The sequence below is a fragment of the Sprattus sprattus genome, assembly GCF_963457725.1.
Source record: "Sprattus sprattus genome assembly, chromosome: 4".
In the NCBI taxonomy this organism is placed as follows: domain Eukaryota; kingdom Metazoa; phylum Chordata; class Actinopteri; order Clupeiformes; family Clupeidae; genus Sprattus; species Sprattus sprattus.
Genome location: NC_137923.1, coordinates 4,888,442 through 4,914,150, shown reverse-complemented (window position 1 = coordinate 4,914,150; position 25,709 = coordinate 4,888,442). Strand labels below are relative to the sequence as shown.

Below are 25,709 nucleotides of genomic sequence, written 5' to 3'. Positions count from 1 at the left end.
TCTCAAAGCATTACACCAATGTCCATTTCATTAATGTAAGGCTGCGATCCAAAAGGTTTGCAATAAGAAAAAGGGCATGTTCACTTACTCAGAATTATGTTGACCTTGCCAGTGATATTAAGATTCTTGTCTTCCTATAGTCCAGTATGTTTTTTATTGAGCAGAAACTCATCTGAATTTAATTATACAGTGTACATAATTCATAAGTATTTGTGATCCTTGGGTATCAAACATATGTCATTGCTTTTCTTATGATTTCTACTACCAGTTGAGCTGCAGGAGTTTTTTCACAAGACATGTTTTTGTCCATGATAGAGATTATTCACAAACACTGTTAAAGAATATAATAATCAAGTGCCTTGTATTAATATATTCCTTGTATGAATCATGTGCTTATGAAAGCAGGAGCATGGCTTTTCTCTCTGTGTGTGTAACTAGAATATTAGGTGCCACTAAGTCTGCAAGAGCATGTTTAGACCAGAGGAGATAAGAAAGGAACTGTGCTTCTTCCGACCTTGTGCAAAACTGCCATCCTTTCAAGACAGGGAGCCTCGGACGTGAGAAAACCACCACGTGGTTATTCCTTCTGAAAACCAAACTTCCGACTATAGAAACATTGTGCGAAGGGTTTATCATTGCCTTCACTGTCAGCCTTGTGCTGGTAGGGGAGCCCAATTGCAATTTTCTTTGTTTGTTTGTCTAATAAATATACTTTCATGCAGCTCCGGAGTCCTGAGGTAACTAGGGTGAATTTTCACCTATCAGTCCATTGACATGATTTGAATGAAATCTAAAATCATGTTCAGGAGTCAATATTTTACCTCATTCAAAATACGTCTTTGTCAAAACCATTACATTAATTGAAAAAACTTGAAATTTCAACAATGTGAGGTGTTTTTCACTGTGCAGTTTTTGGTTTGGTATATTGGGCAAAAATCCTCCTTCAAAACAAAACATAACATCTGGGTTACAGGACTTACAAAACAATTAATAAATTACACTATCATATTTAAGATGAAGCAAAGATGGTTCCAGTAATTCTTCACCCATCTAGACAGCAAATTACCCCCACTATGGTCGTACATAACATATCTTTTGCTGCCGATTATACTTTCGGTTTCCAAAGCTAACCTTACAGAACAACTTCTGCCACAGAACAGATGACGCCTGCACTGTTTTAAAATGACATTGGGTGCCAGTCTCCTTTCCAGAAATTCTAATTGGTGGCATGTCAGCCTATTACTTATTCATTCTGAGTGCCGTCGTTCAGTTGCAAAGGGAGTTTGATACCGAGCAGTCAGGAGGGAAATAAAATACATTATCACTCTGAGTTGTTTACATCTGATGAAGACAAATATGACGACCACGGCGCTTCTGGTAGTCCTTTGCTGTTTCCATGTTGCTTCAGGAGGTTAGTTTGTTGTTTTTATTTTCGTATTGGAACACATTAGCGCTGCAATATGATAGTTACAAACATAACTCAGCATAATGCAGCTTTGGTCAGCAGATTACCGCTTGGAACAAGGCTTCATCAAAACGTACAGATGTACAAAAGTGGTCCATTTAAACCTCAACCGCCTGTCATTACAGTAAAAGCTTTAATGCATTAAGCCATTAAGTTAAACATTTTTGCAGTTTTTAATTTTCAAGACCTCGACAGAAGTGTTTCTCAAAGCATTACACCAATGTTAATTTCATTGATATAAGGCTGCGATCCAAAAGGTTTGCAATAAGAAATACAAAAATGGCATGTTCACTTACTCAGAATGTTGACCTTGCCAGTGATAGTAAGATTCTTGTCTTCCTATAGTCCAGTATGTTTCTTATTGAGCAGAAACCCATGTGAATTGACTTATATAGTGTACATAATTCATAAGTATTTGTGATCCTTGGGTATCAAACCTATGTCATTGCTTTTCTTATGATTTCTACTACCAGTTGAGCTGCAGGAGTTCTTCACAAGACATGTTTTTGTCCATTGACATGATGTGAATGAATCTAAAATCATGTTCAGGAGTCAATATTTTACCTCATTCAAAATACGTCTTTGTCAAAACCATGACATTAATTGAAAAAAACTTGAAATTTCAACAATGTGAGGTATTTTTCACTGTGCAGTTTTTGGTTTGGTATATTGGGAAAAAATATCCTCCTTCAAAACAAAACATAACATCTGGGTTACAGGACTTACAAAACAATTAATAAATCACACTATCATATTTAAGATGAAGCAAAGATGGTTCCAGGAATTCTTCACCCATCTAGACAGCAAATTACCCCCACTATGGTCGTACTTAACATATCTTTTGCTGCCGATTATACTTTCGGTTTCCAAAGCTAACCTTACAGAACAACTTCTGCCACTGAACAGATGACGTCTGCACTGTTTTAAAATGACATTGGGCGCCAGTCTCCTTTCCAGAAATTCTAATTGGTGGCATGTCAGCCTACTATTACTTATTCATTCTGAGTGCCGTCGTTGTATGTCAGTTGCAAAGGGAGTTTGATAGAGCAGTACTGTGTAGTCAGGAGGGAAATACAATACATTATCACTCTGAGTTGTTTACATCTGATGAAGACAAATATGACGACCACAGCGCTTCTGGTAGTCCTTTGCTGTCTCCATGTTGCTTCAGGAGGTTAGTTTGTTGTTTTTATTTTCGTATAAAGATCTCGCTGGTTTTTTGTTTGCTGTCCCTTTGTGCCGTGGAGATTTGGCAGAAGGTTCATACTCAGTCTTTTGGAAGATAAGAAAAAACTGTGTGATAATTGAAGCTTGCTTGACTTGAAAGTCTACCGTGTAAACTCCATGAAGAGTTTGATAGGTGCAGATGTTATTCTGTTGGTTTAATGCGACGTATCGGTAGGCTGTTAAGCGTTCTGGTGTTTGCACATCTTGTAACTCTTTAGAGTATTTGACACACCAGGGATTTGATCTACCACATGGCAATGTGTTGGTTATGCTGGAATTTTACGCGTTATGATCGCTTAAATCCCTGAGGTTATGCTACTGCAGTTAAGGTTAAGGATAAGTTTGTTGTGAGACAATTTGACAGAGTAAAGAGCTGTGCCATTATCGTAATTGTCATGGTGCTAACCTGTAACCTTACCCATTTATACTTTTCTATACCATTTGATTGCCATAATTAGTTTCACATTGTGTCAAAGTGAAAGATACCCTGCAGTTTCGTTTTATTTTACAAACCTATTACAGAAGTTCTACCTAGAGACTGATGACCATGGGCCTAGGAGGTGTGTCTCTTTGGAGAAATGAATAGCGTAGTGTTTCCAGATATAAACATTAACAATAACAATTATAGCAACAACCAAAACAAGAATAATTATTTAAGCACTGACAAATATCCTGAACTTGAATCTAAACCAAGATATGTACCAGCGTCTAAAATGCATTTTTTCCAAGGGGGACGTTAACTTCAACAGCTGATAACTCTAATTTAGCTGTGACTCAGGAAGGGTTATCATACTAAAATATCATCAACAGACATGGATGTTTTCAAAAATTATAAGTAACCTTTGCCCCCTTGAGTGGTACCGACATCTGGTCTGGCCCATGGACTATTAGACTATGTTATACATCAGGGTACTCCACAACCAGGATACTGATACTAAACAACAGCAACAACAGAGATGCCTTTGTGGGCTCTTCACTGGGGTTGTCAAGTGGACAAACTCATCTCTGAGAATGTCCTTTTATGCTAGATACAAATACGTTTGTATCCCTTGCAGTGAGATGTTTATTTCACTATCTCTAAACTGTTCATGTAGTTGATCACCTGAAGGTGGAGCTGTAAGGCTAAAAACAGCAAGGCCTTGTTTCAGGGGCTTTCCATGATCTGACTCATTGAAATTGTTTACCGTACCGTATGGAGCCACTGGTCACATTGTGATCTGAAGTAGTGGTCAGGTCAAAGGCAGTTTATGTTTTTCATTGGTGTTCAAATCATACCTTTGGATAGATTAGGTGATGATGTATGTTTCTGTGTATGTGTGGGTGTATGCAACCCTTTCCTGTCGTAGCCATCAGCCTACATAGAACACAATAGAACACGTCTCTCTGGCTCATCTCCAGCTCCAGGTAGAGCACTGATCACTCAACATACTCCCTGATTTTGCACCAGGATCCTGACATATAACATCCACCAATGAGTGCATAAATGGTCAAAATGAACTAGATGTTTTCCAGTTTAAGTTTGCAGTAAGTGGTGGAAGCTTCTTCGCGATTCTCTACTAACTAACAGACTGATGGTTTAATGCTAAAGGTCTATATCCCTCGTCCAGGATAATTTTATTTTTGAGTTTTCGTCTTAGAGACATAAAAAGAACAACCATGGAAACATTGAACCCTTTTCTAATATTATTGCTGAGGTCTTCTAGAATAGAATCATATATTCCATTTGTGCATCAATGTTTTTAGTTAAGCAAAATGTACAAAAACATCAAGGCATGTCAGACAACTTAGAAAAGTTTAAAAGGCCTTGGACCTTAGAGTGTTTAATACGTTACAGCCTTAACTATGGTCAATAACTAATAACTTAACTATAACTAAGTCTCTAAAACATTTTTGTTGTAAATGTGGCCAAACATTTGGTTTCATTCCACGTTGTCCAGCATATAATGGTTTGAATTCATGCTTTTGTGATTAGATGGCTTTCTTCATAATGGAACACATTAGCGCTGCAATATGATAGTTACAAACATAACTCAGCAGAATGCAGCTTTGGTCATCAGATTACCGCTTGGAACAAGGCTTCATCAAAATGTACAGATGTACAAAAGTGATCCATTTAAACCTCAACCGCCTGTCATTACAGTAAAAGCTTTAATGCATTAAGCCATTAAGTTAAAAGTTTTTGCAGTTTTTAATTTGCAAGACCTCGACAGAAGTGTTTCTCAAAGCATTACACCAATGTCCATTTAATTAATGTAAGACTGCGATCCAAAAGGTTTGCAATAAGAAATACAAAAAGGGCATGTTCACTTACTCAGAATTATGTTGACCTTGCCAGTGATATTAAGATTCTTGTCTTCCTATAGTCCAGTATGTTTTTTATTGAGCAGAAACTCATCTGAACTTACTTATACAGTGTACATAATTCATAAGTATTTGTGATCCTTGGGTATCAAACCTATGTCATTGCTTTTCTTATGATTTCTACTACCAGTTGAGCTGCAGGAGTTCTTCACAAGACATGTTTTTGTCCATTGACATGATTTGAATTAATCTAAAATCATGTTCAGGTGTCAATATTTTACCTCATTCAAAATACGTCTTTGTCAAAACCATGACATTAATTGAAAAAAACTTGAAATTTCAACAATGTGAGGTATTTTTCACTGTGCAGTTTTTGGTTTGGTATATTGGGAAAAAATCCTCCTTCAAAACAAAACATAACATCTGGGTTACAGGACTTACAAAACAATTAATAAATCACACTATCGTATTTAAGATGAAGCAAAGATGGTTCCAGTAATTCTTCACCCATCTAGACAGCAAATTACCCCCACTATGGTTGTACTTAACATATCTTTTGCTGCAGATTATACTTTCGGTTTCCAAAGCTAACCTTACAGAACAACTTCTGCCACTGAACAGATGATGTCTGCACTGTTTTAAAATGACATTGGGTGCCCGTCTCCTTTCCAGACATTCTAATTGGTGGCATGTCAGCCTACTATTACTTATTCATTCTGAGTGCCGTCGTTGTATGTCAGTTGCAAAGGGAGTTTGATAGAGCAGTACTGTGTAGTCAGGAGGGAAATACAATACATTATCACTCTGAGTTGTTTACATCTGATGAAGACAAATATGACGACCACAGCGCTTCTGGTAGTCCTTTGCTGTCTCCATGTTGCTTCAGGAGGTTAGTTTGTTGTTTTTATTTTCGTATAAAGATCTCACTGGGTTTTTGTTTGCTGTCCCTTTGTGCCGTGGAGATTTGGCAGAAGGTTCATACTCAGTCTTTTGGAAGATAAGAAAAAACTGTGTGAAGATTGAAGCTTGCTTGACTTGAAAGTCACCCGTGTAAACTGCATGAAGAGTTTGATAGGTGCAGATGTTATTCTGTTGGTTTAATGCGACGTATCGGTAGGCTGTTAAGCGTTCTGGTGTTTGCACATCTTGTAACTCTTTAGAGTATTTGACACACCAGGGATTTGGCCTACCGCATGGCAATGTGTTGGTTATGCTGGAATTTCACGCGTTATTATAGCTTAAATCCCTGCTACTGCAGTTAAGGTTAAGGATAAGTTTGTTGTGAGTAAAGAGCTGTGCCATTATCGTAATTGTCATCGTGCTAACCTGTAACCTTACCCATTTATACTTTTCTATACCGTTTGATTGCCATAATTAGTTTCACATTGTGTCAAAGTGAAAGATACCCTGCAGTTTCGTTTTATTTTACAAACCTATTACAGAAGTTCTACCTAGAGACTGATGACCATGGGCCTAGGAGGTGTGTCTCTTTGGAGAAATGAATAGCGTAGTGTTTCCAGATATAAACATTAACAATAACAATTATAGCAACAACCAAAACAAGAATAATTATTTATAAAGTATTTTACCCAGAAATGTGACTGCGGGGCAAGCCCAATTCCAGACATGTAAAGTCCATACTTTGTCTTGTATCTATTATATTCAACTTGGAAATCCAGAGAATGATTGCATTGATAGCACTGACCACAGTTTGCATATAGCCTAGAACATTTCATACATCAGTTAATTCATTGGTTTGCATTCACTGTTGGAGTATTCAGTATCACAGGTTCGCTTAATGGTGTTTGAGTGTGCAAATGAGCACTCCAGATTATATTTAATACATAAATGTTAAATCTTTAAAAATATATAAATTATATTGGATTTTTTTTCCAAACCATACAACTAATGGTTAATTGAAAGCATAATCGACAGATTGAGCTAATACATCACAATATGAGATATCAAATTAGCTAATTGTAGACCTGATGTTTTCTGTTGTTGTGCACATATTGAACAGTAGAAGTGATGGATTGTTTGTTCTGAATGTGCCTGGGTTGTAGTGTGCACCAACAGGTTAGGGAAAGTTGCATTCTCTGAGCTCACTCGTCTCATTCTTCAGGCCACCAGTGCACTAGAGAGATAACGAGGCCTCAACATTTTAGTATTATAATGTGGTCATTCAACCCAGACATGAAGTAAATTCATTTGAAGAGAATAGGAATAATTCTCAGCAACTGTGGGTGTCAGTGATAGCCTACCTAGAAACATTTAATTTATGATTCACTGTGGAAAAAGGAAAACACATTTGCTAATTTTGCTACAAATTGCTAAATTGTAGTGTGCATTACAATTTATAGATGTTGTGTTTTTAAGCAAATTGTATTGTCATTTTTTGTGAAGATTTTGAAATGAAATTGTATTTAAACCTGAATATATAGTGCCTTGCAAAAGTATTCAACACTATTGAAAGTCATCACCATTTTCTAGTTAACAATTTTCATTGTGAACGCTTAACCTCTTTATCTAAATAAGTCATTTTAAACTAAAATGAAATATCAGCAAATTAAAAACTAAAATGTTTTGCTTGCAAATGTATTCAACCCCTATACACTAACCCTGGGTAGAGAATGCCTTTGCTGCTTTTGAAGTAGAATAGGTGGGATGGGGCTCCTGGACTATAGTGCCACAGATTCTCACTAGGATTCTGATCAGGGCTTTGACTGAGCCATTCTAGAACATTCATGTTACTGGTTTAGATTCACTCCAGTGTTGCTTTAAGGTCGGCTCAGACTCAATTCAGAAATGCAACTACTTGAAACCAGCAACTTTTTCCAAACAAAGCCTTCCAACAGACTACAACATGTCCTCTTGTGATTCCAAGTAAAGAAGTTTCATATTTCATATACATTTTTCCTTCGAGTTTCCCAGTTCCAACACATGAGAAATGTCTCCACACCATGGCATTACTACTGCCATATTTCAGTATAGGGATGCTGTTGCTAAAGGCCGTCACGGACTTCAGGGAACACAGAGACGTGAGTGGACAGAGTTTATTAGATACAGCCAGGACAGCAGGGAACAGGGGAAATAACAGGGAGAACACAAAAGTAAACTAGTAATTAGCGCTCAGAAGATATTTTCCACTAGTGCAAAGCTCAGAAGCTCACTGTCCAACATAACACAATGCTCAGGAGTATTTGAGCAGACATAATTAGTAATCACATGAACTAGGAAAACAAGAGCGAATTGGAGAGATAGAGTGACCTGTAAATTGGGAAAGGAGACAGGGATGAACACAGGAAGTGGAATAGTCCATGGAACGTCTGGAACTGGTCCATCTGAAACATGGCCAGACAGGGAAGTGAGGAGTTTATATAGTGGAGAGAGTGACAGGTGCAGGTAATCAGGGAACTGGGAAGGTGACTGAGGCAGGTGAGTTGAACCAGGAGGGGGCGTGGCAGGAGCAGGACTCATCGCTGGTGTAACAGTGGCATTGACAGTGTTGGAATAACGCAGCATCTAGCGCTTTGACAGTTTTGGCCAAAATGCTCTATTTTGGTATCAGCTGGACATAAAACCTTTTCTCACATCTTAAGCAACTCCCATAAATGCTTTTTTGTGGATCGTCCTAAACAATGACTTATTTTGCCACTCTCCCATAGAGTGATGCTCTTCTTTTTCGGGTTGACGACTGGACTTGGCTTCAATTGGGGGGTCAGCCTTTTCTACAAAGTGTAAGGGGTGTGATATAACTCTCTTCTTATGGATCCAGGAGTGCTCAATTGGACATCTATATTTTCTTGGAGTCTTTTCCTCACAACCTTCCTAATGATTTATCTCCAGAAAGTGATCTCTACTTAAACCACTCATAGTTACATAATTATGATCAGTTAAGTGGCACCTCTGTATCATTTTTGAATAATTTGCCATCTGGAACAAAATCTGGAACTCAAAAGCACAGGGGTTTGAATACTAATTCAAGTAGTTTATTATTTCCTAGACAAATAACTTATTTTGTCTTTGGAAAAATACTACAGCATGTTTGAAATGTTTGCAATAAAAATACTGATTAAAAAAATGTGTATAAGTATCTTTTGTAATTGTCATGATTACGACTTTCAGGAGGGTCGAATACTTTCGCAAGGCATGTAATATGGTAGCAAATGGTAGATAATGAATCAGTATGATTTCAAAGGTTTCACAAGTAAATTGTCTCACAATAGACCCCTTTTCTCTTTCAGTGATACACAATCTGCAGTATTTCTATACTGGCACGTCTGGGATCCCAAACTTTGCAGAGTTTATAGCTGTTGGTATTGTGGATGGCCAACAGATCATCCACTATGACAGCTTCACAAAGAAAGCAGTCCAAAAAGCAGAGTGGATGACTGCTGCAGTAGACTCTGATTACTGGGACAGACAAAACGGAAACTTAGCTGGAGCTGAGGCAGTATTCAAAGTCAGCATAGGTACTGTCTCATCCCGCTTCAACCAGACCGAAGGTACGTTTTCATTACATTATTTTGCTCTGCTCTCCCACCTTTCCCGTCTTTCAAATATAATTGAGTCAAAAGAGAGTTCAGAGTCAGCCAGCGTTTGGCCAAGAGAGCTACAACATGCAGTTGATAGAATCTTTAGCAGACGACAAACTTTAGGCAAAGGACCAGAGTGTTGATTTATTCCAGCGTACTCCTGCAGGGAGTCAATTCCACATCAAGGTAGAGAGAGGGAAAAGACTGAAAGATCATTACAGTGTTACAGTTTAAGTACAAGTAAGCCAGGCGAGGATACTGTGGGGTCAGAGGTCAACATGGGGGTGTGTTACAGGTAGAAGGTGGGAGAGGGCAAAGACATGAATGAATAGACGCCCTTTTCACTGTGTCAGCCCGTTGCCGAGACGCTAAACGTCGCCGCCATTGTTGGTCGGGGACCACCTGACTTGTAAACTAAAGTGAGAACGGTGGAGCACTATAGCGTTAACATTTCTCTACCGAGTTCACTGAGTCATCTTTATATTTAAGGGTTTATGATCGACGTCAAGTTCCCCCGAAAAGTTTTGTCTCCATGTTATTTTGTATCTCGATAGTAAGGCTATAATGGCCATAGACGTATAAACATGTGCATATGTTTATGATAATCGCTGCTAGACACTCACTTTTCTTGTGACTCCCACAGCTCCCACAGCTCGTGCACTTTGGAAATACTGAGAAGAAATCTAAACTCTATCGAAATAGTGTTTCTTTAACTACTTATTATTGACCATCATTGAGCCATCATTGAGAAAATTGGAAAACAATCTGCAAATAGCCTAAAAAATGAAATAATGTGACACCGTGACGTCTGTTTTTTATAGTTGGGTTCAAATATGTGCATTGAGAAACATAACCTTGAACAGTGCAATTGACAATAAACAGTCATTTCACACACACAAAAAACAGTGATACAAAAGACAATGGTAACCATACACCATAACATCTGCTACTTTTTATATTTTTGCAGCAGTGAAATATACACATTGTTATGTATTTCAATATTTTAAGAGCCAAGAGGGCTCTGAAGAAGGACAGAACATCTCCAGAAATGTAGATCAACAGCAAAGGGAGGGATGGAGCCTCAGCATGTGAAGCTCCTGAATGTCCAGCTGTAACTAAGGACTCCTCACCTGCCCTCCATAGCATTACCCTGGGCAGAGTGATGGCACAGAACCAAACAGTTAGGCAGGACCCTGTGTGTCACAGCTCTTAACCACAAAACATACAGCTAGACCAGACCTGCCATCTGCTAGGTGTCTGGAACTAAAGTAAACATATGATAATAATCAGTATATACTTCATTTCATTCTTCCTATATCTCACATTAGAACGTAGTTTCAACAAATGCATCAGGCAAATACACTGGAACTTCAGTTCATTCACAGTGATTCATGATTTAAGAATTATGTCTTGGATGAGGAAGGAAAAACAAAAACTACGATAGTTTTAGGACAAATAAGTAAGTAAGCAGTAAGTAAAAATGAAAGTGGAGAATGTCTCTATAGATATCAACATAAATTACTTTTTGCACTACAGTATAAAATACCATGAGAAAAATAGCTGAAATAGTGATCTGGAATGTGTTAGAAATAACGTTCCCTGTCTTCCCTATGGGAAGTGCTTGTGTCTACTGAGGAAGGTCTAACACCAAACAGAGCTGGCGTCTCAGTGAAGAGAGCTGCAGCACACAGCATGTGGACCACAGTTATCACTCACTTCACCTACTCTGGGAACCTGTGAGCCTGATGAGGCCAGATGAAGAGTTAGAGTCTCATAGTGCACTGTGACCGTTACTCTGACACTGGGACAGAGCTCCATTACATTAGAGATCATGTCTGTTACCCTGCCTGACCCACAGGCCCACAATACCAACCACAACACTTATAATGAATTATCAGGAAATTGTTTATAAACAGTTCTTAGCAAACAAATTGTAATTGATGATTGTGGTGGTTATTTTATGATCACTGTTAAGATCTGATCCTAAAAAACACAGCATTTTTTTTTGGAAGGATCATTGCAGCTCTGTGAGTAATCAGAAGGAAATGGATGTAGAAAGCAAACACAAAAAACACTATCCATGGACTTTCTCTGTCTATGAGACACAAACAGTTCTGAACCATAAGCTATTCAGCAGGATCAAGCCTCAGATTAGTTCAGTTATTGAATCTGAAACTGAGTTGAGACACTGTGAATAAGTATCCATAAATCATTCAAATCCCAATTCAAACAGAGATCAGATAGAATAGAAGATTTTGTAGTTTGTGTGCACAGACTCAGGACCAAACTATGATCCTCACCAACAAGAACATCCAGCACTTTTCCAGGTCTGCCCGTGAACATGGCCTGGGAAAGAAAATAAACTGTAAATACTTAAACTTAACATAACCTTAAAACGTTGCTGTATAAGATATATTAATTGTAAAAACGGGGGGAAATCCAAAATATTGACAATAATTAGACAGTGAGATTAAGTTAGACTGATATAAGATCCTACAGCGGAGAGGCTGGGTAGATTCTTATCACAGGAGCAGTGAAGTCTACAGCTGTTGTGAAAACTGCTGATCACAGCAATAAGGGGATAAAACAGACCATGAGACCAGAACACCCAGTATGAGAATCAGTTTCACTAGCACCACTGCGCACCACTGTAACACCAAACACACCATCCAGCATAACGCAAATATCGAATAATCAGCTAGTAATATCAATGGCTCCCTAATTATATAATGATATGAAGGATGAGAGCAGCTAACAATTAATATCGTTCCTTTTTGTAAGTTTGGAGCAGTAGGATACAGTTGAGCTGACATTGGTAAAATAATGTTCTGTTTTTATGTCTTTAAATCTATAAATGTTGTCTTAACTTTATGGAACGGATGTAAATAACATACCGTATGTCATTAGACCAGTTAATGGTGTTGCATACCAACAAACACACACATAAAACACAACCCAAAACAGAAGGGAACATTTCACACACAGAGAAGCGTCAGATATCTCACCCACTCTTAGGATTAGAGCAGTCTCTTACACATCTTTTTAAATTATTTGATTTGGATCCATATCCACACACAGATGCACTCACACTCTTAACACACAAGGGTCCAGTGGAGAGTTCCTAACACACTGGGACAGGAAACAGCCTCCTACACACAGATGTAGTGGTGAGCTTCCCTCTTGCTCCCCCTGTATCTCGCTAGCTAGCTACTAGTGTGTCAGTTTAGTTAACGTTAACTTTCGGCTGCAGAACACGGCAACCAAGCACAAACAAACGGCACAGAGAGCTAACTCATGGTGTTGGCCAGCTTATAGTATGTATCATGATTCACTACGTTAGATCGCCAATGTCAACTAATGGCGCCAAGCAATTCCCTGGGTTTCTGCTCTCTCAGTCCTTGCGCAATGTTCGTTTCTGTTTGGGTCAACCACTTGTATTTGGCGACGCGTCGACATCATCGACAGCACTAGTCTCATTAGAGAGGAAAGTGGAGAGGCAAACACACTAAAGGCCAGTACATCTTCACAGACAATAAAACATGAAGTTTGAAGTCAAGTCTGGTTTTCGCACACACAAGGTTATCACAAAGTCTCTCTCGCACGTAGAAATACACAATTCAAAACTGGTCAGTTTAGAGCTTTTTGCACAGACGGCTAGGACATAGCCTTTCACACATACAGGTCTTGGCTTAGAGTTTCTTTCAGTGACTCTCTCTCCCTCTCCTACTCTGATAAAAACACCATCATGGAGAATAAGAGAATCTGTCTGTTTCCCTCTCAAACACACACTTACATAGTCAACCTACAGCTGTGCTCCCCCTCACTTAGGTCAGTGTGAGGCTGCTGCCCCAGGTGTTGAATGAGGAGGGAACTCAGGAGGGGGTGTCACACATGCATGCATACACTTTCAGATTCCCACACAAACATGGACATTCACATAACGTGACACACATGCACACAGAAGAAGCTCAGAACCTCACAGGGAATCACACAAGGGCAAGAGATGAATAGCTGGTGCTTTGAGAGGTAGAGAGGAGAGGTACACACACACCTACAGACAGAGAGAAAGAGAGGAGAGGTGCATACACAGACACACATGTACACACACACTCACAGAGAGGGAGAGAGAGATGGGTCTCTACGTGGCTGCAGTCTCCTGATGTGTGTGCTGCTGCTGCTGCTGCTGGACTGTGTTTGCTCTTAGACCAGCTCTGAGATTGTGCCCCAGTCTGACAACTTACCCCCCTCTCCCCTACATCATGTAAAGGCAACATGAATAAGGAATAAAACCAGGAATTTAACATCATAACAGAACAGAAGCAAGACATGAAGTGAATGTAATTCCATCTGCATGCACTGCTTTTTGTTTTTCTGTCTCCTGTGCACACACATGCACACACATACGAATGACTAGTCACTCATGTGAGAAGGTCATGCACTCATCATGCACTTGTTAGATATCAGTCTATTTAACGTGATCAAGCTGGCCTCCTGACCCTTTTGTAATCAATGGGATTTAATCAAGGTATTCATTCAGTGAGATTAAATCAAGGTCAAAGTCCTAATTAGCAATCATCCACTCAACTAGTACCAACCTCTAGACACACCCACTACCTGTAACTTATACTGTATAAAAGAAGTGAACTCCTGTTAGTATGTTGAAAGAACCGTTCGTGCAACATGCGTTCGGATTGTCCTGTGACGCTGGAATAAACGTATTTCTACTATTGGACACTTTCCCGAGTTTTCCTGAATATCTGCAAACCTGAACTTGGATCAAAGTGACAGACTCTTTCACACTCATGAAAGCAGATAAAAGCTCGTGCTGATGGTTGCACAACCTCTGGGTGACAGTTGAATGAATATTAGAATGATACAGATGATGAAGGTAGTGAGGAATCAGAGGTGTGATTCTGATGATTCTGAAATCTTTCTCCCCATCCTACCCTCAGGTGTGCACACGGTCCAGTGGATGTATGGCTGTCAGTGGGATGATGAGAATGAAGCTGTTGATGGATATCGTCAGTTTGGTTATGATGGAGAAGACTTTGTCTCACTGGATCTGAAGAACCTGAGATACATCGCATCAAATCCACAGGCTGTCATCACAAAAAACAAGTGGGACAATGACAGGGCTCTGCTTGCGGGTCACAAGCAGTACTACACCCAGACCTGCATTGAGTGGCTGAAGAAGTATGTGAAGTATGGGAGCAGCACTCTGGGGAGGACAGGTACAGCAGCACACACCACTGATAATTCCATTCGCTCTACAGTGGGCAGGATTCCAGTCATTATGTTGAAACTCATGTCCTCCACCAAGAGATATCATCTTTTCAATCTCTAATCAAATATATTCAATGTATTAATGTACATCAATGTAGTACAGTGTAATGTACTCTATGTTCAGAAAGTTATTCCATGGAGACTTACATTATACCATTCTGTGCCTTTGCTTTCCTGTATTGCTGTCATGTTCATTGTTACTGTACTGTTTCTTTTTCATTGTTTCTATCCCCTCCTCTCACTACCCTGCCCTTCCAGTCCGCCCTGAGGTCACCCTCCTCCAAAAGGACTCGAGAGTGGTGTGCCATTGCACTGGTTTCTATCCTGACGGAGTGATGATCACCTGGAATAGGGATGGAGTGGACATGCATGAGGACGTGGATATAGGGGAGACGCTGCCCAATGAGGATGGAACCTTCCAGAAGAGAGCCGAGCTGAAAGTGTCACCTGAGGAGAGGAAGAAGGGAAATTTCACCTGTGAGGTGACCCACAAGAGCGGAAAGACCCTGGTTGTGTTTGTGGAAGATGGTAAGAACCAACAACTCAAACACCACTATGGAGATGGACTATTGCCTTGTTACATGTTAATGTGGTATTAGTGAACCCACCAAAAACCTGAAGTAGATTGTCAGTAAAGACTGTAACATTATATGCTTTTTTACTATTGGACATTTGCTGTTTAATTCTACAGATATCTGTGTGTTTCATATTCATGTATAATTAAGAAATATAGCACGAGTGGGAGTGGGGTAGGTAAGGGATAATTCCACGGGTGGTGTTCGGCCGTAGCCACCCACGACTGCTATATTGCTTTTATAAAACAATTCTACAGTCAACAAATTAACATTTCAACACGGAGTTATTGATTAAAATTGGTTTATTTCGGCATTGTTTCTCCGCATCAAAAAAATAATTCCATTGTCAACGTCTTGGTTTGGAATTTTAAGAACTTTGAATGAACGGTTATCATCAATGCGCAGTATTTCATCGCGTAGTGATTTATTATTAGCTGTGAAAAGTCCCAAACTGTTGGTATGTTGATGGATAATCCAACTCATGGAACGTCTCTTGTCCAATCAGAAACAGCTAAATAACGCGATAGAACCCAATTGTTTTATAATGCACATTATATACAACCAATGAGCCGTGATGAGTGATCTGCTCCTGTTCACCCACTCATTGCTCTGTCTGTCACTGTAGTGGAAAGGGTGCAAATCTTCACCACTGTACTTTATACACCAAATAGAGGAGCTATAGAGGAGATAGATAATGTAAGTAAACACAGAGAATAAATTATATCGATGATAGAAACTACCAAGCAACTATTCTTCCACCTACTGCAATGAGCTGTAGATCCAACCCTAACTTGGAGCGACGCTTCCAGAAACACAAAATCATTGGCAGTTGTTATAAAGCAACACATTGGGGAAACATTCTCCATGATAAGGAGGCACTGAACCCTTCTGTCAGTTACACTGATTACACATTAGGCCAAGTTTCAGAATAACTTCCTGCAAAATGGCGTGTACAAAATTACACAATGTGATTCAGCATAACAATTTATTTACACTTTTGACTCGTGTGTAGGCTATATGATCAAATAAATCTTGTAGTGCTCTAAAATCAGTGTTTTTTTACTTTGAGGTCTTCATGGTGGATTCAGTGTTATGTACGGAAAAGGGAGAAATACTGCTTGACTAGTTTCATTTAACAGGTCTGTGCACCATCCCAGACCCACTGTAGGATGATCAGGGTCATGTGTGCATTTAATGCTGTTGCGGAGGCGATTAACGGAGACCTTTTCTTCTGTAGGCAACCATGGCATCATCATTGGCTGTGTCATCGCTGCTCTTGTCTTGATTTGTGTGGTTGGAGCGGTTGTCTTTTTCATGGTGAAAAAGAAGGAAGGTGAGAGTAACCTCTTTAATGCAATTTCAGTGTTTTTGATAAAGTAAAACTGTTTTCAGCCTTGATGATGCATGATAAACATTCTCTTGTATCTTTACAGAGTACAAGAAGGCCGAGCGTGAGTACCTCTTGCAGCTATACACCTGATAAAGTTAACTTGAAATATTCACACTGTACTAGATGACTGAATTATTTGATATTTTACGTATCTGTGTCATCAATCTTTTATCATCCATTATACATTTGTGTCTTTGTAATCTTGTCAAACCACTAACCTGCATTTACTTGATGGCAAGGCATACTGAAAGTACATTATCAATTTCTAACCCAAATTAAAATGACATACAAAACAATATACAAGCTTTAAATGTTGTTGTTAAATACAAGTGTTATAGTTAATATTGTGATTCATGTCTTTGTTTTATATGTGCCTTGACCTTTTTTACAGAGTCTGATTCCGGTTCTGATACCTCTGACCCCAAGGTACGGTTCATACTTCAATTTAGACAAAGGGTTCGCAAATGTTGTGGTACCCCAAGCTGTTCTTGGGGTTCCGCTAGGTTGAAATGGGAGTGAATGACCTCAGCAGGCCTATACGGGGCAGGCTCTAAGACCCTGGGGAGGTGCTCTGGGGACTAGGAAGGTCAGGCCATCCACTAATTGCAAGCTCAGGTGCAAATGGTTAGAGTAGTTTGGCACCTGAGCAGGAACGAGTTTGTTAACGCCCCTCTCACATTGTTGCGTTGGAATGCGTTGATCCAACGGAAGGCGGAGGAGGAGTCTGGCGCATGGGGTTCTGTTGATACCGGAGACGTTATAGTGAGATTGACAGGTCATCAAACCAATCACGTCAATAGCCAGCTTTTACCCTGTGAGTAATAGCATGCTATCATTAGACAGGGTGCTCAGAGACCCCGCAAATCCTATTCAGTTCCTTTTCAGTTACAATAAAGGGGTTTTTACATTGTACAGTGTCTATTTCTCGGTAACTTTTAAAAAATCTAACCAAAAAAAAGTCAAACAACCAACTTGTAGGTACAAATACGACCATCTACGGAGTTTGGTTTATGCATGAAAGGCAATATGATTGGCTGACTCATGCATTGCCTCTCGAAAAGTTCAACCTTCTTCAACTCTTGCCGCAAGCAAAGCATGAAACGCAACGCACGCGAACCAAACACAGCCACAATTCAGTTCGGCAAAGGATGACGTCACCCCATTCAAAGTGAGTGGGGATGCGTCAACCCTGACGCATCAACGCATTCCAACGCATTCCAACGCAACAATGTGAGAGAGCTGTAAGAGAGTTGAGAGTGGGGACACACAAAAAACGGACGACATCGTGGGTGGCACAAACTCAGATCATTTTTGCTTGCTCTGTCCAGTTGATTACTCACTGCCCTACACCCCGCTCAGTGGTAAAGCCTCTCATGATACCACAACGTGTACAAGCCTATGCTTCCCAAATCGACAGTAATGATTTTGGATGATCTGTTATGAGTGTATGTGTTGGTGTTGTGCTTTTGTAAGAATGTGATATGAATAAATATATAATAAGGGCAAGAGGCTAGTGCCCAGTAAGCTAAGGGCGATTGCAATGCTAACATCTTAATGGCAATGCGGGGCACAACCCAGAGCTGGTGGATTAACGGAGATAACAATTAGATAACAACCCAGAGTTGAATTCACATTTTATTTTTATTGCAAATACGAAACCAGTATTGGGGATCTCAAGAATGGAAGAGAAAAGATGGGAATGATGGGAGGTAAAGATGTAGACTAAGCTACCGCAGAAACGATAGGATGAAAAAAGCCTTTTTAAAGGCTGCTTAAAGGGTATTGCAATAGTAGTGTTGTAAGGCTTTGGTTATGTTTGGAATATACGTACATGTATATATATAATGTATATCATAACTTTCAGTTTTCATTAGCCAGGCTGAAGACAAAGGTGTGATTTGTTGGTGCAACTGTAATCCAGGTCCCTTGCATTTTGTGAGTGAGAGGTCCGTGGCCCCACGCCCCACTTGCATGAACCACTGGTTTAGACCATATAGTCTTAAATGTTCTGACTCAGTTCGCTACAAGACAAGCAGATACGAGTGTTTGTGTTCCCTCTGTGTCATCAGTTGTGTACTGAGGGTCATCATTTTGTGCTGATTAAGTTTGTTAATCTGATATCTGTTGTGTCAATTCCCTCCAGGAAGGAGCTAAGCGTGTTGACTGCTGAGCATGAAGATTGAGGAACGATAAAGAATCATGCAAATCAACAGATTGATGTTTTTCTCTGTATATACAACAGCTTATTTGCAACGTGTGATTTATCCATAACATTCAGATTTATTTTGTTTATTCCGGTATTCAGCAATAACTCATCCTTTTCAAATCTGCTGTATAGATTGTAGAACATGTTTAGTGGCTGTTAAAATCTGTTTCAATATACAAAATCTGCAAAGATTCTTATACCAGAAATCAAATGAAATATCACATCGAGCCACTGATTGAAATATAATGATAAAAGTTGTTGTGCTTTCTTTAATTGTATTGAGTTTGTTTGCAGTTGGTTAACCTCTTTAGTTATGCCAACAGTTTGACAGTGAGCCCCATACCAAAAAACTTTGTTAGATTAAAATTGTATTATTTTAGGTTAATACGAATTGAAGCAAAAATGTTTAGAACAGAACATCGTTCGAAAAACAAACTTGTGCAACACGAGAGGGACATAATTAACGTTAGGTTAACAACTATTAAGGTTGCTATCATACTAAAGGTTGTCATGGTGATGGCGCCTGGTATGGCTGCCTCGGTGTGATGGCCCGCACTTCTGTGAATGTTTTTATTCTTAATCAGTCATTGATTCAGTTAATTACGAATCAACTCGGTTTATTTTGATTTATTGTTAGTAACTGTGTTTGTTTTTATCTTTAATTTTTTTTTCATAACGTCTCAACCCCGATTTTTTCCGTATTTTTTGTGTGTTTTAATTTAAATTCTATTACTGTTTGTTTCTGTAAAGCACATTGAATTGCATAATGTACGAAATGTGCTATATAAATAATTTTGTCTTGCCTTGCCTTTAGTTGGTGGTGGGAAGTGGGCAATTATAGATACTTTACTGTAGAAAGGAACAGTGATCCACCATACAAAAATATAAAGTATTTTCTTTTTCCTTTGATCATCTTAATATTAGTCAATAAACAGATAATTACAGATAAGACTAAATTCACAGAAAAGGTTAATACATTTAACATTGCGTACAAAGTTGAAGTGGTGGACACTGTAATTGATTGTAATGGACTGTTCAAAAATAAATAAAGTCTACAAAATTGGAAGACCTCTTGTCTTGTCTATGTTGAATGTAGTGAAAAGAATATTAACAGCACCTCCATGGTAGTCTGGACAAATAGAGTTTCCATCTTAGAATGAGCAGTTTGGTTGTATGGTTGTATTTAGTGCACAAATAATACTGAACCTCTAATAAGTGATTTGTACATGTAGACATCTTCAAGTTCAAGTATTTATTTGTCAGATACACAGAAAAATAGAGTCAGACTGGGCATTGAAATTCTTAGGACAAGACACTGCACAACAACCCACCATAGCATAACATAACATTTAAGTACTCTGAACATAAATTACACATATAATAAATATACAATACCATCTGCTTAACATATAACATGAACTAAAAACATAAAAAATATGTTGAACTGTTCAAAATGTATGAATACATATTGCACAGCCTTTATTTTGTTTATTTTCATATCAGGTTGTAACAAAATGTTTTAATTCAAAATTAAACTAGTTTCAGAGTGTTCATTGACTATGTATACATGTTGCACAGCCTTTAGTTTTTTCATTTTCACTTCACACTATTTTCAGTGAATTACTAATTTGATGATGATAAGTCACATGACCAAAAAGCTATTGAAGTTTCAGACTTTCATAAATTTACTGAAAATAGTGTGAAGTGAAAATGAAAAAACTAAAGGCTGTGCAATGTGTATGCATACATTTTGAACAGTTCAACATAATTTTTATGTTTTTAGTTCATGTTGTTGAAAAGCTATTGACTTTTGAAATTTTAAATGTGTAATTTGTTGATGGTCCCTAAACAGACGGGTGTCCGAATGTCTGTTGAATATCCAACTTCCAACCAACTTTACCACGGTCAGGTTTCCCTGTTGTTTTGATACTAACCTTCTCTCTGTAGCTCAATGTAAAACATTATAAAATAAAACATTAACAATATCTTCGTTCTCCATTGCACATCCTCTTTATTTGCAATCTTTCTACAACAATCTTTAAGGGTGTCGATATCCTTCTGCAGAATGGTTGAAGAGGGAAACTTCGTTCGGTATTAATGTCTAATCCCCTCCCTTCAACGCCAAATCCGTTGGTTATTGGTTAAGCAATATTGGCGCAAACTCAGACTCTAGGGAGGTCTTTCCTCCCCTGGGAAATGTAAGTGAATGAGCCCCACGAGCCGCCAGTATCAGAGACAGATCCCATTGATATCAATGGGAGCCAAGGGGAGGACGTCCTCCGTGCAGTAATTTCTTGTTACGATAGGGGGTGCTAATGTTATTTTAACTCAGGGAAACAAATTATAATATTCATAGTATTAAAAACTGATATCAAACTGCATTTTTAAAGGAGTTTAGTCAGTTCAATTACAAAAATACATTCTCAAAAAGTTTGAGAAGGTTCTTCCTCCGTTTCCTCAATGGAAGAGCCTCCTCTGTCCATTAAATCTGTAGGAGGAGTTCAATCACATGCGAGGTGTGGAACCAAAGTGAAGTTTCCAACCACCAACAGGTGGCGCTATAGGTGATATCAGTCAGGCAAATTTACGCGTTCGGGCCGGACCAGCGTCCACCCTAAGACATTGTCTCTGGATCAAACAATGTACGCAACAGTTATAAGAGACTTCGTGTTTTGTGGCAAGCACTAACAAGTTGGCAAAGTTTGAGGGTCTGCCACGCCCACACCTTCCGACTAATGAGAAAATCCAATATAAGTTTTAGTCGCCCATGGCTGAAGAGTAGCCGGACCACATTTCAAGGCGTTACCATTAAAGCCGTTGGAGGAGTTCGATCAGATGCGAGGTGTGCAAACACCGTCAAAACGCATCTTCCACTCAATATGCCCGACTTCCTGTGGACCTGCCACCATGGCGGCGAGATACTTTTTGGTGCGTCCAAGCATGATGAAGACGTGTACCGAATTCCGTCAAGCTACGCCAAAATAACCCCAATGCGCAGGGGTTTTAGCGATGTTCTAGGGGGCGCTACAGACCCATTTTGCTCCATCCATGGACAAAAACTCTACCGAAGATGGACGGTTACAGGCTTGATGTCCCCGGCAAATTTGGTAATTTTTTGAGCACTTTGACATATTCGATTAAAACACCTCATTTTTGCTTTTTAATTTTTTACTAGGTGGCGCTATACATGTAATGACTGGTTATGGTATGGGTTGACATGGCCCCTTGACACAAACATACAAGAACAATTTGGCCCTCCAAGGCCCTACGGTTCTCGGGATATTCGAAGAAAACTGTGTCGCGCCACCTGCAGGCCAGTTGGTGTATAATCATATAAATCAATTTATTGCATGCCCCCCCGTGAACGGAATTCCACGAAACTTAACGTGCAGACAGAAGGTGTCATAATGATCCCACACCTCCGATTTCGTGCAGTTTTGACCTTGTCAACTTACAATTAAAAGTTCCATTTTTGCTTTTTCATTTGTAACTAAGTGGCTCTATACATGAAATAAGTGGTAGTGGAATAGTTGACGTGGTCTCTTAAAACCAACATACAAACAAAATGTGGTCCTCCTAAGCCCTTCGGTTTTCGAGATATTCACAGAAAACTGAATCGCCCAACCTCTTTAAAAGGGGTCCAGTCCAACGGGGGTGCAACGGATCAAAACGAAAATCAATGATTCCACGCTAATCTAGTGGGGCTACATGCCCACCAAATTTCGTGCACCCCGGTGTTTCAGTGTCTCGGGAATCGTTGACAGAAAATCGGCCGGTGGAAAAAGCAGGAAAATAAAATCACGACTACAATGAAAAAATAACGACTACAGCTATATGACCGTCATAATAACCTAAATTGATCACAAAAACAGAATAGACATTGTAAAAATAATTGGCATAGCTTGAAACTGCTTATTTTTCCCAATTTCTGTAACCATCATTCCAGTGTTCTAATACATTTTGTTGGCTAAACCTGAATTATCATTAGAAAACCCATGGCCATTCCATGCAAGAATCTGGCAAGTATCTGAAGATGAACCCAGGTGTTTCCTTTAAGACAGTGTAAACTGGCTCTAACTAGCAAAGAAAGAAGAAAGCGAAAGCAGACACTGACCAGTAAAAGGAAATAAATGATGGTAACCAGTTAGTGAGCGCTGTTTATTCTAAGAAAGCTTTTCAGAAAAAGAAAAGACGCAAGGTGGAGGATGGATAGAAAATGGAGGATGAATGGAAAACTGTGTTATGGTCTCTTTATAACACATTTTCCAAATCTGCTTTAGCTTTGTTCTTGTGGACTTGAGAACTTGGGTTATTTATGTCATGGTCAAGATACTATTAGTCATTATTCTACATCTGCTGTCTCCACAGTTCTCTGTATTTGGGTCTGCAGGACGAGGCAGTGTGTGGCCAGGCCTCCTACACAATGCCAACTCCTCCCAGCTGCGTATATGGCTGGATAATGTGACCCCAAGGTCTAACCAGTCTCGCTTCGCTCTGGAGCTCCAGTCTGTGAGCAGTGCGGTGCAGCGGGGCCAGGTGGATGTGCTCATGTCTATTGATGATGAATACACACCCTCCATATTCAAGGTCAGGCCTCACTCCAGACTGTCAATGCAGTGCTAACTCTGACCATTCCAACATAGGTTTGCTGAAAATCTGTCAGGATTTAGATTCTGTCACTGTATACCGTTCATATGCGCTGCCTGTAAATCACAGTTTGTGTAGTTTGCGATCTAGTCAACAGGGCTCCATTACACAATCCATCTAAATTAGGCTACAACATCAAGACATCAAGACAATCTGTATGGCAAAATTCATATGTTAATGTAAATAAAATCATAATATTCCAATTAAGTTTGAAATGTCCTGGCCTGCCCCGGGTTTTATATGTTAAGATGATGAAGGATACTGATTTCAGAATCAGAATAAGAATCAGAATCAGAATTGTGTTTATTGCCAAGTAGGTTTACACCTACCTGGAATTGGATCTGGTGAGTTGGTGCATACAGTAAACATTAAATATACAAACAAACACAATAAGTACTACACATAACATAGAAACACAATAAGTAGTACACATAAGAACAAAAAAACACAATATATACAATACAATATATAAACAAAGTATATAAGGAAGTAAAGTGAAAGTGGAGTGCAAAATGCAAAGCAGGAGTGCAATGTGGATGTGCAATGTGCAGTGTGGTGAGTGTTAGAGTAGCACAGACTTGAGGTGGGGGGGCGGGAGAGGAGTCCTGTCAGGTGGGGGTCCCGGGCCTTGTTGATAAGGCCAACTGCAGCTGGGAAGAAGCTGGTTTTTGTGGCGTGAGGTTTTTGTCCTGATGGACCGCATCCTCCTTCCGGAAGGAAAGTACCTCAAGTTGAGCTCTAGTGGTGGCCTTCCTTTTACAGACAAGAGCTTGAAGTGCTATAAGATGAATGTGTGTGTGCTGGTCACTAATGCTCGGCCATGTTCCTTTTATCTCAGGTGTCTCATCTCCCAGCAACGCCTCCTCCACAGTTCTGGGGTACACCCAGTGGAAGCTGGTGGCCTATCGGACAGCGCAGCCCAAATTTGAGGATGCCACTCCCTGCCGGCATTCCAACCCTATCCTTGTCTCTCAGTTGCCTCCCTCCGGGTGGGTCCGAGCGTTCTTCAGAGATGGGCAGCAGACCTCTGCTCTTAACATCACTTTCAGCATCGCAGGAGATCCCTTTTACAACGTCACCAACTACCTCAGCTGGTGGGTCATACACCGGAGTCCCCTTGGATACCGCTTTATCTCTCTTTTACTGTCATTACTTTTACTGCGGGCATCCGTGGCCTACTAGTAAGATTTTCAGGCTGGAAACCGTAGGGTGGCCGGTTCGATCCCCGACCAGTAGGAAAAATGTGAGCAGGGGAAGTGGTAGACCACTGCTCTCCCATGCCCACATCCACGGCTGAAGTGCCCATTGAGCAAGGCACCTTACCACTGCTCCCCGGGCCCCGCCACAGGCAGCTCACTGCTTTCACTGTGTGTGTGTGTTCACTGGGTGCTGTGTGTGTCACTTCCCTGGATGGGTCAAATGCAGAAGTTGAATTCAGAGTGTGTGTGTTTACACCACCACTGCCATAGTCACTTTAATTAGCCATACTTTTTCAATTGGAGCTTGAAAGAATTATGTTTTCACATGTTTTAAGCATCTTTTTGTCATCTCTCTCTCCCCATCTGTCTCCCCTCTTCCTCCATATCTCCCTCAGGTCTATGTTGGTGGGGTTTGGTCCTCCCCCGCTAGACTCTTTCTCTCCACTGGTGTTGAGCATCATGGCCGTGGGGCTGGGGACTCCCCTGGCCCTCATCCTCTTTGGGGGGGCTGGGGCCTGCATCTTCAAGAAAGGCCAGCATCCACAGGGCTATGAGCCAATCAACTAAGACTATTCACTTGAAGACATGCATCTTCACTTGCAAACACACACACACACGTGCACACACACACACACACCCCAAAATTGGGATGTTGGGCATTTCAGTTGAAATTTATAGGTCATATCTTTGCATAGAAGCTTTATTCTGCTTGGTTAATGTGTGAGGATATCCTTTTTTTCTGGCAAGCAAGTTTAGCCTTAATTTGATTTCTGTGTGAGGAGCATTATTCCACATATACTGCCTGATTATACAAGATCTACGCAATTTCTGCTCATTCAGGCAGAATCTCTGGTTATTCGATTTTTCAAATCAATGCACAA

The 25,709-nt window shown here is 39.8% G+C and overlaps 2 protein-coding genes across 3 annotated transcripts; both read left to right on the top strand.

The window, feature by feature from the left end:
- Positions 1–1,293: 1,293 nt before the first annotated feature.
- LOC308364148 (class I histocompatibility antigen, F10 alpha chain-like) lies at positions 1,294–20,048 on the top strand. Of its 2 annotated transcripts, none has more exons than XM_080837164.1 (8): positions 1,294–1,411; positions 9,238–9,498; positions 14,481–14,759; positions 15,070–15,339; positions 16,624–16,719; positions 16,820–16,837; positions 17,168–17,202; positions 18,920–20,048. In XM_080837164.1, the coding sequence occupies exons 1-8, from the start codon at positions 1,345–1,347 to the stop codon at positions 18,944–18,946; spliced, it is 1,053 nt and encodes a 350-aa protein (XP_080693290.1). In that variant the 5' UTR covers positions 1,294–1,344; the 3' UTR covers positions 18,947–20,048. The 2 variants fall into 2 exon arrangements, with proteins under 2 accessions (XP_080693290.1, XP_080693291.1); XM_080837165.1 differs by lacking the exon at positions 1,294–1,411 and adding an exon at positions 5,747–5,882.
- A 1,841-nt stretch (positions 20,049–21,889) lies between these two features.
- On the top strand, positions 21,890–25,395 carry LOC308364494 (glycosylated lysosomal membrane protein-like; the record flags this gene model as incomplete). Its single annotated transcript, XM_080837628.1, has 4 exons — positions 21,890–21,910; positions 23,351–23,579; positions 24,468–24,723; positions 25,224–25,395. The coding sequence occupies 4 exons, from the start codon at positions 21,890–21,892 to the stop codon at positions 25,393–25,395; spliced, it is 678 nt and encodes a 225-aa protein (XP_080693754.1).
- Between the last annotated feature and the right edge of the window lie 314 nt (positions 25,396–25,709).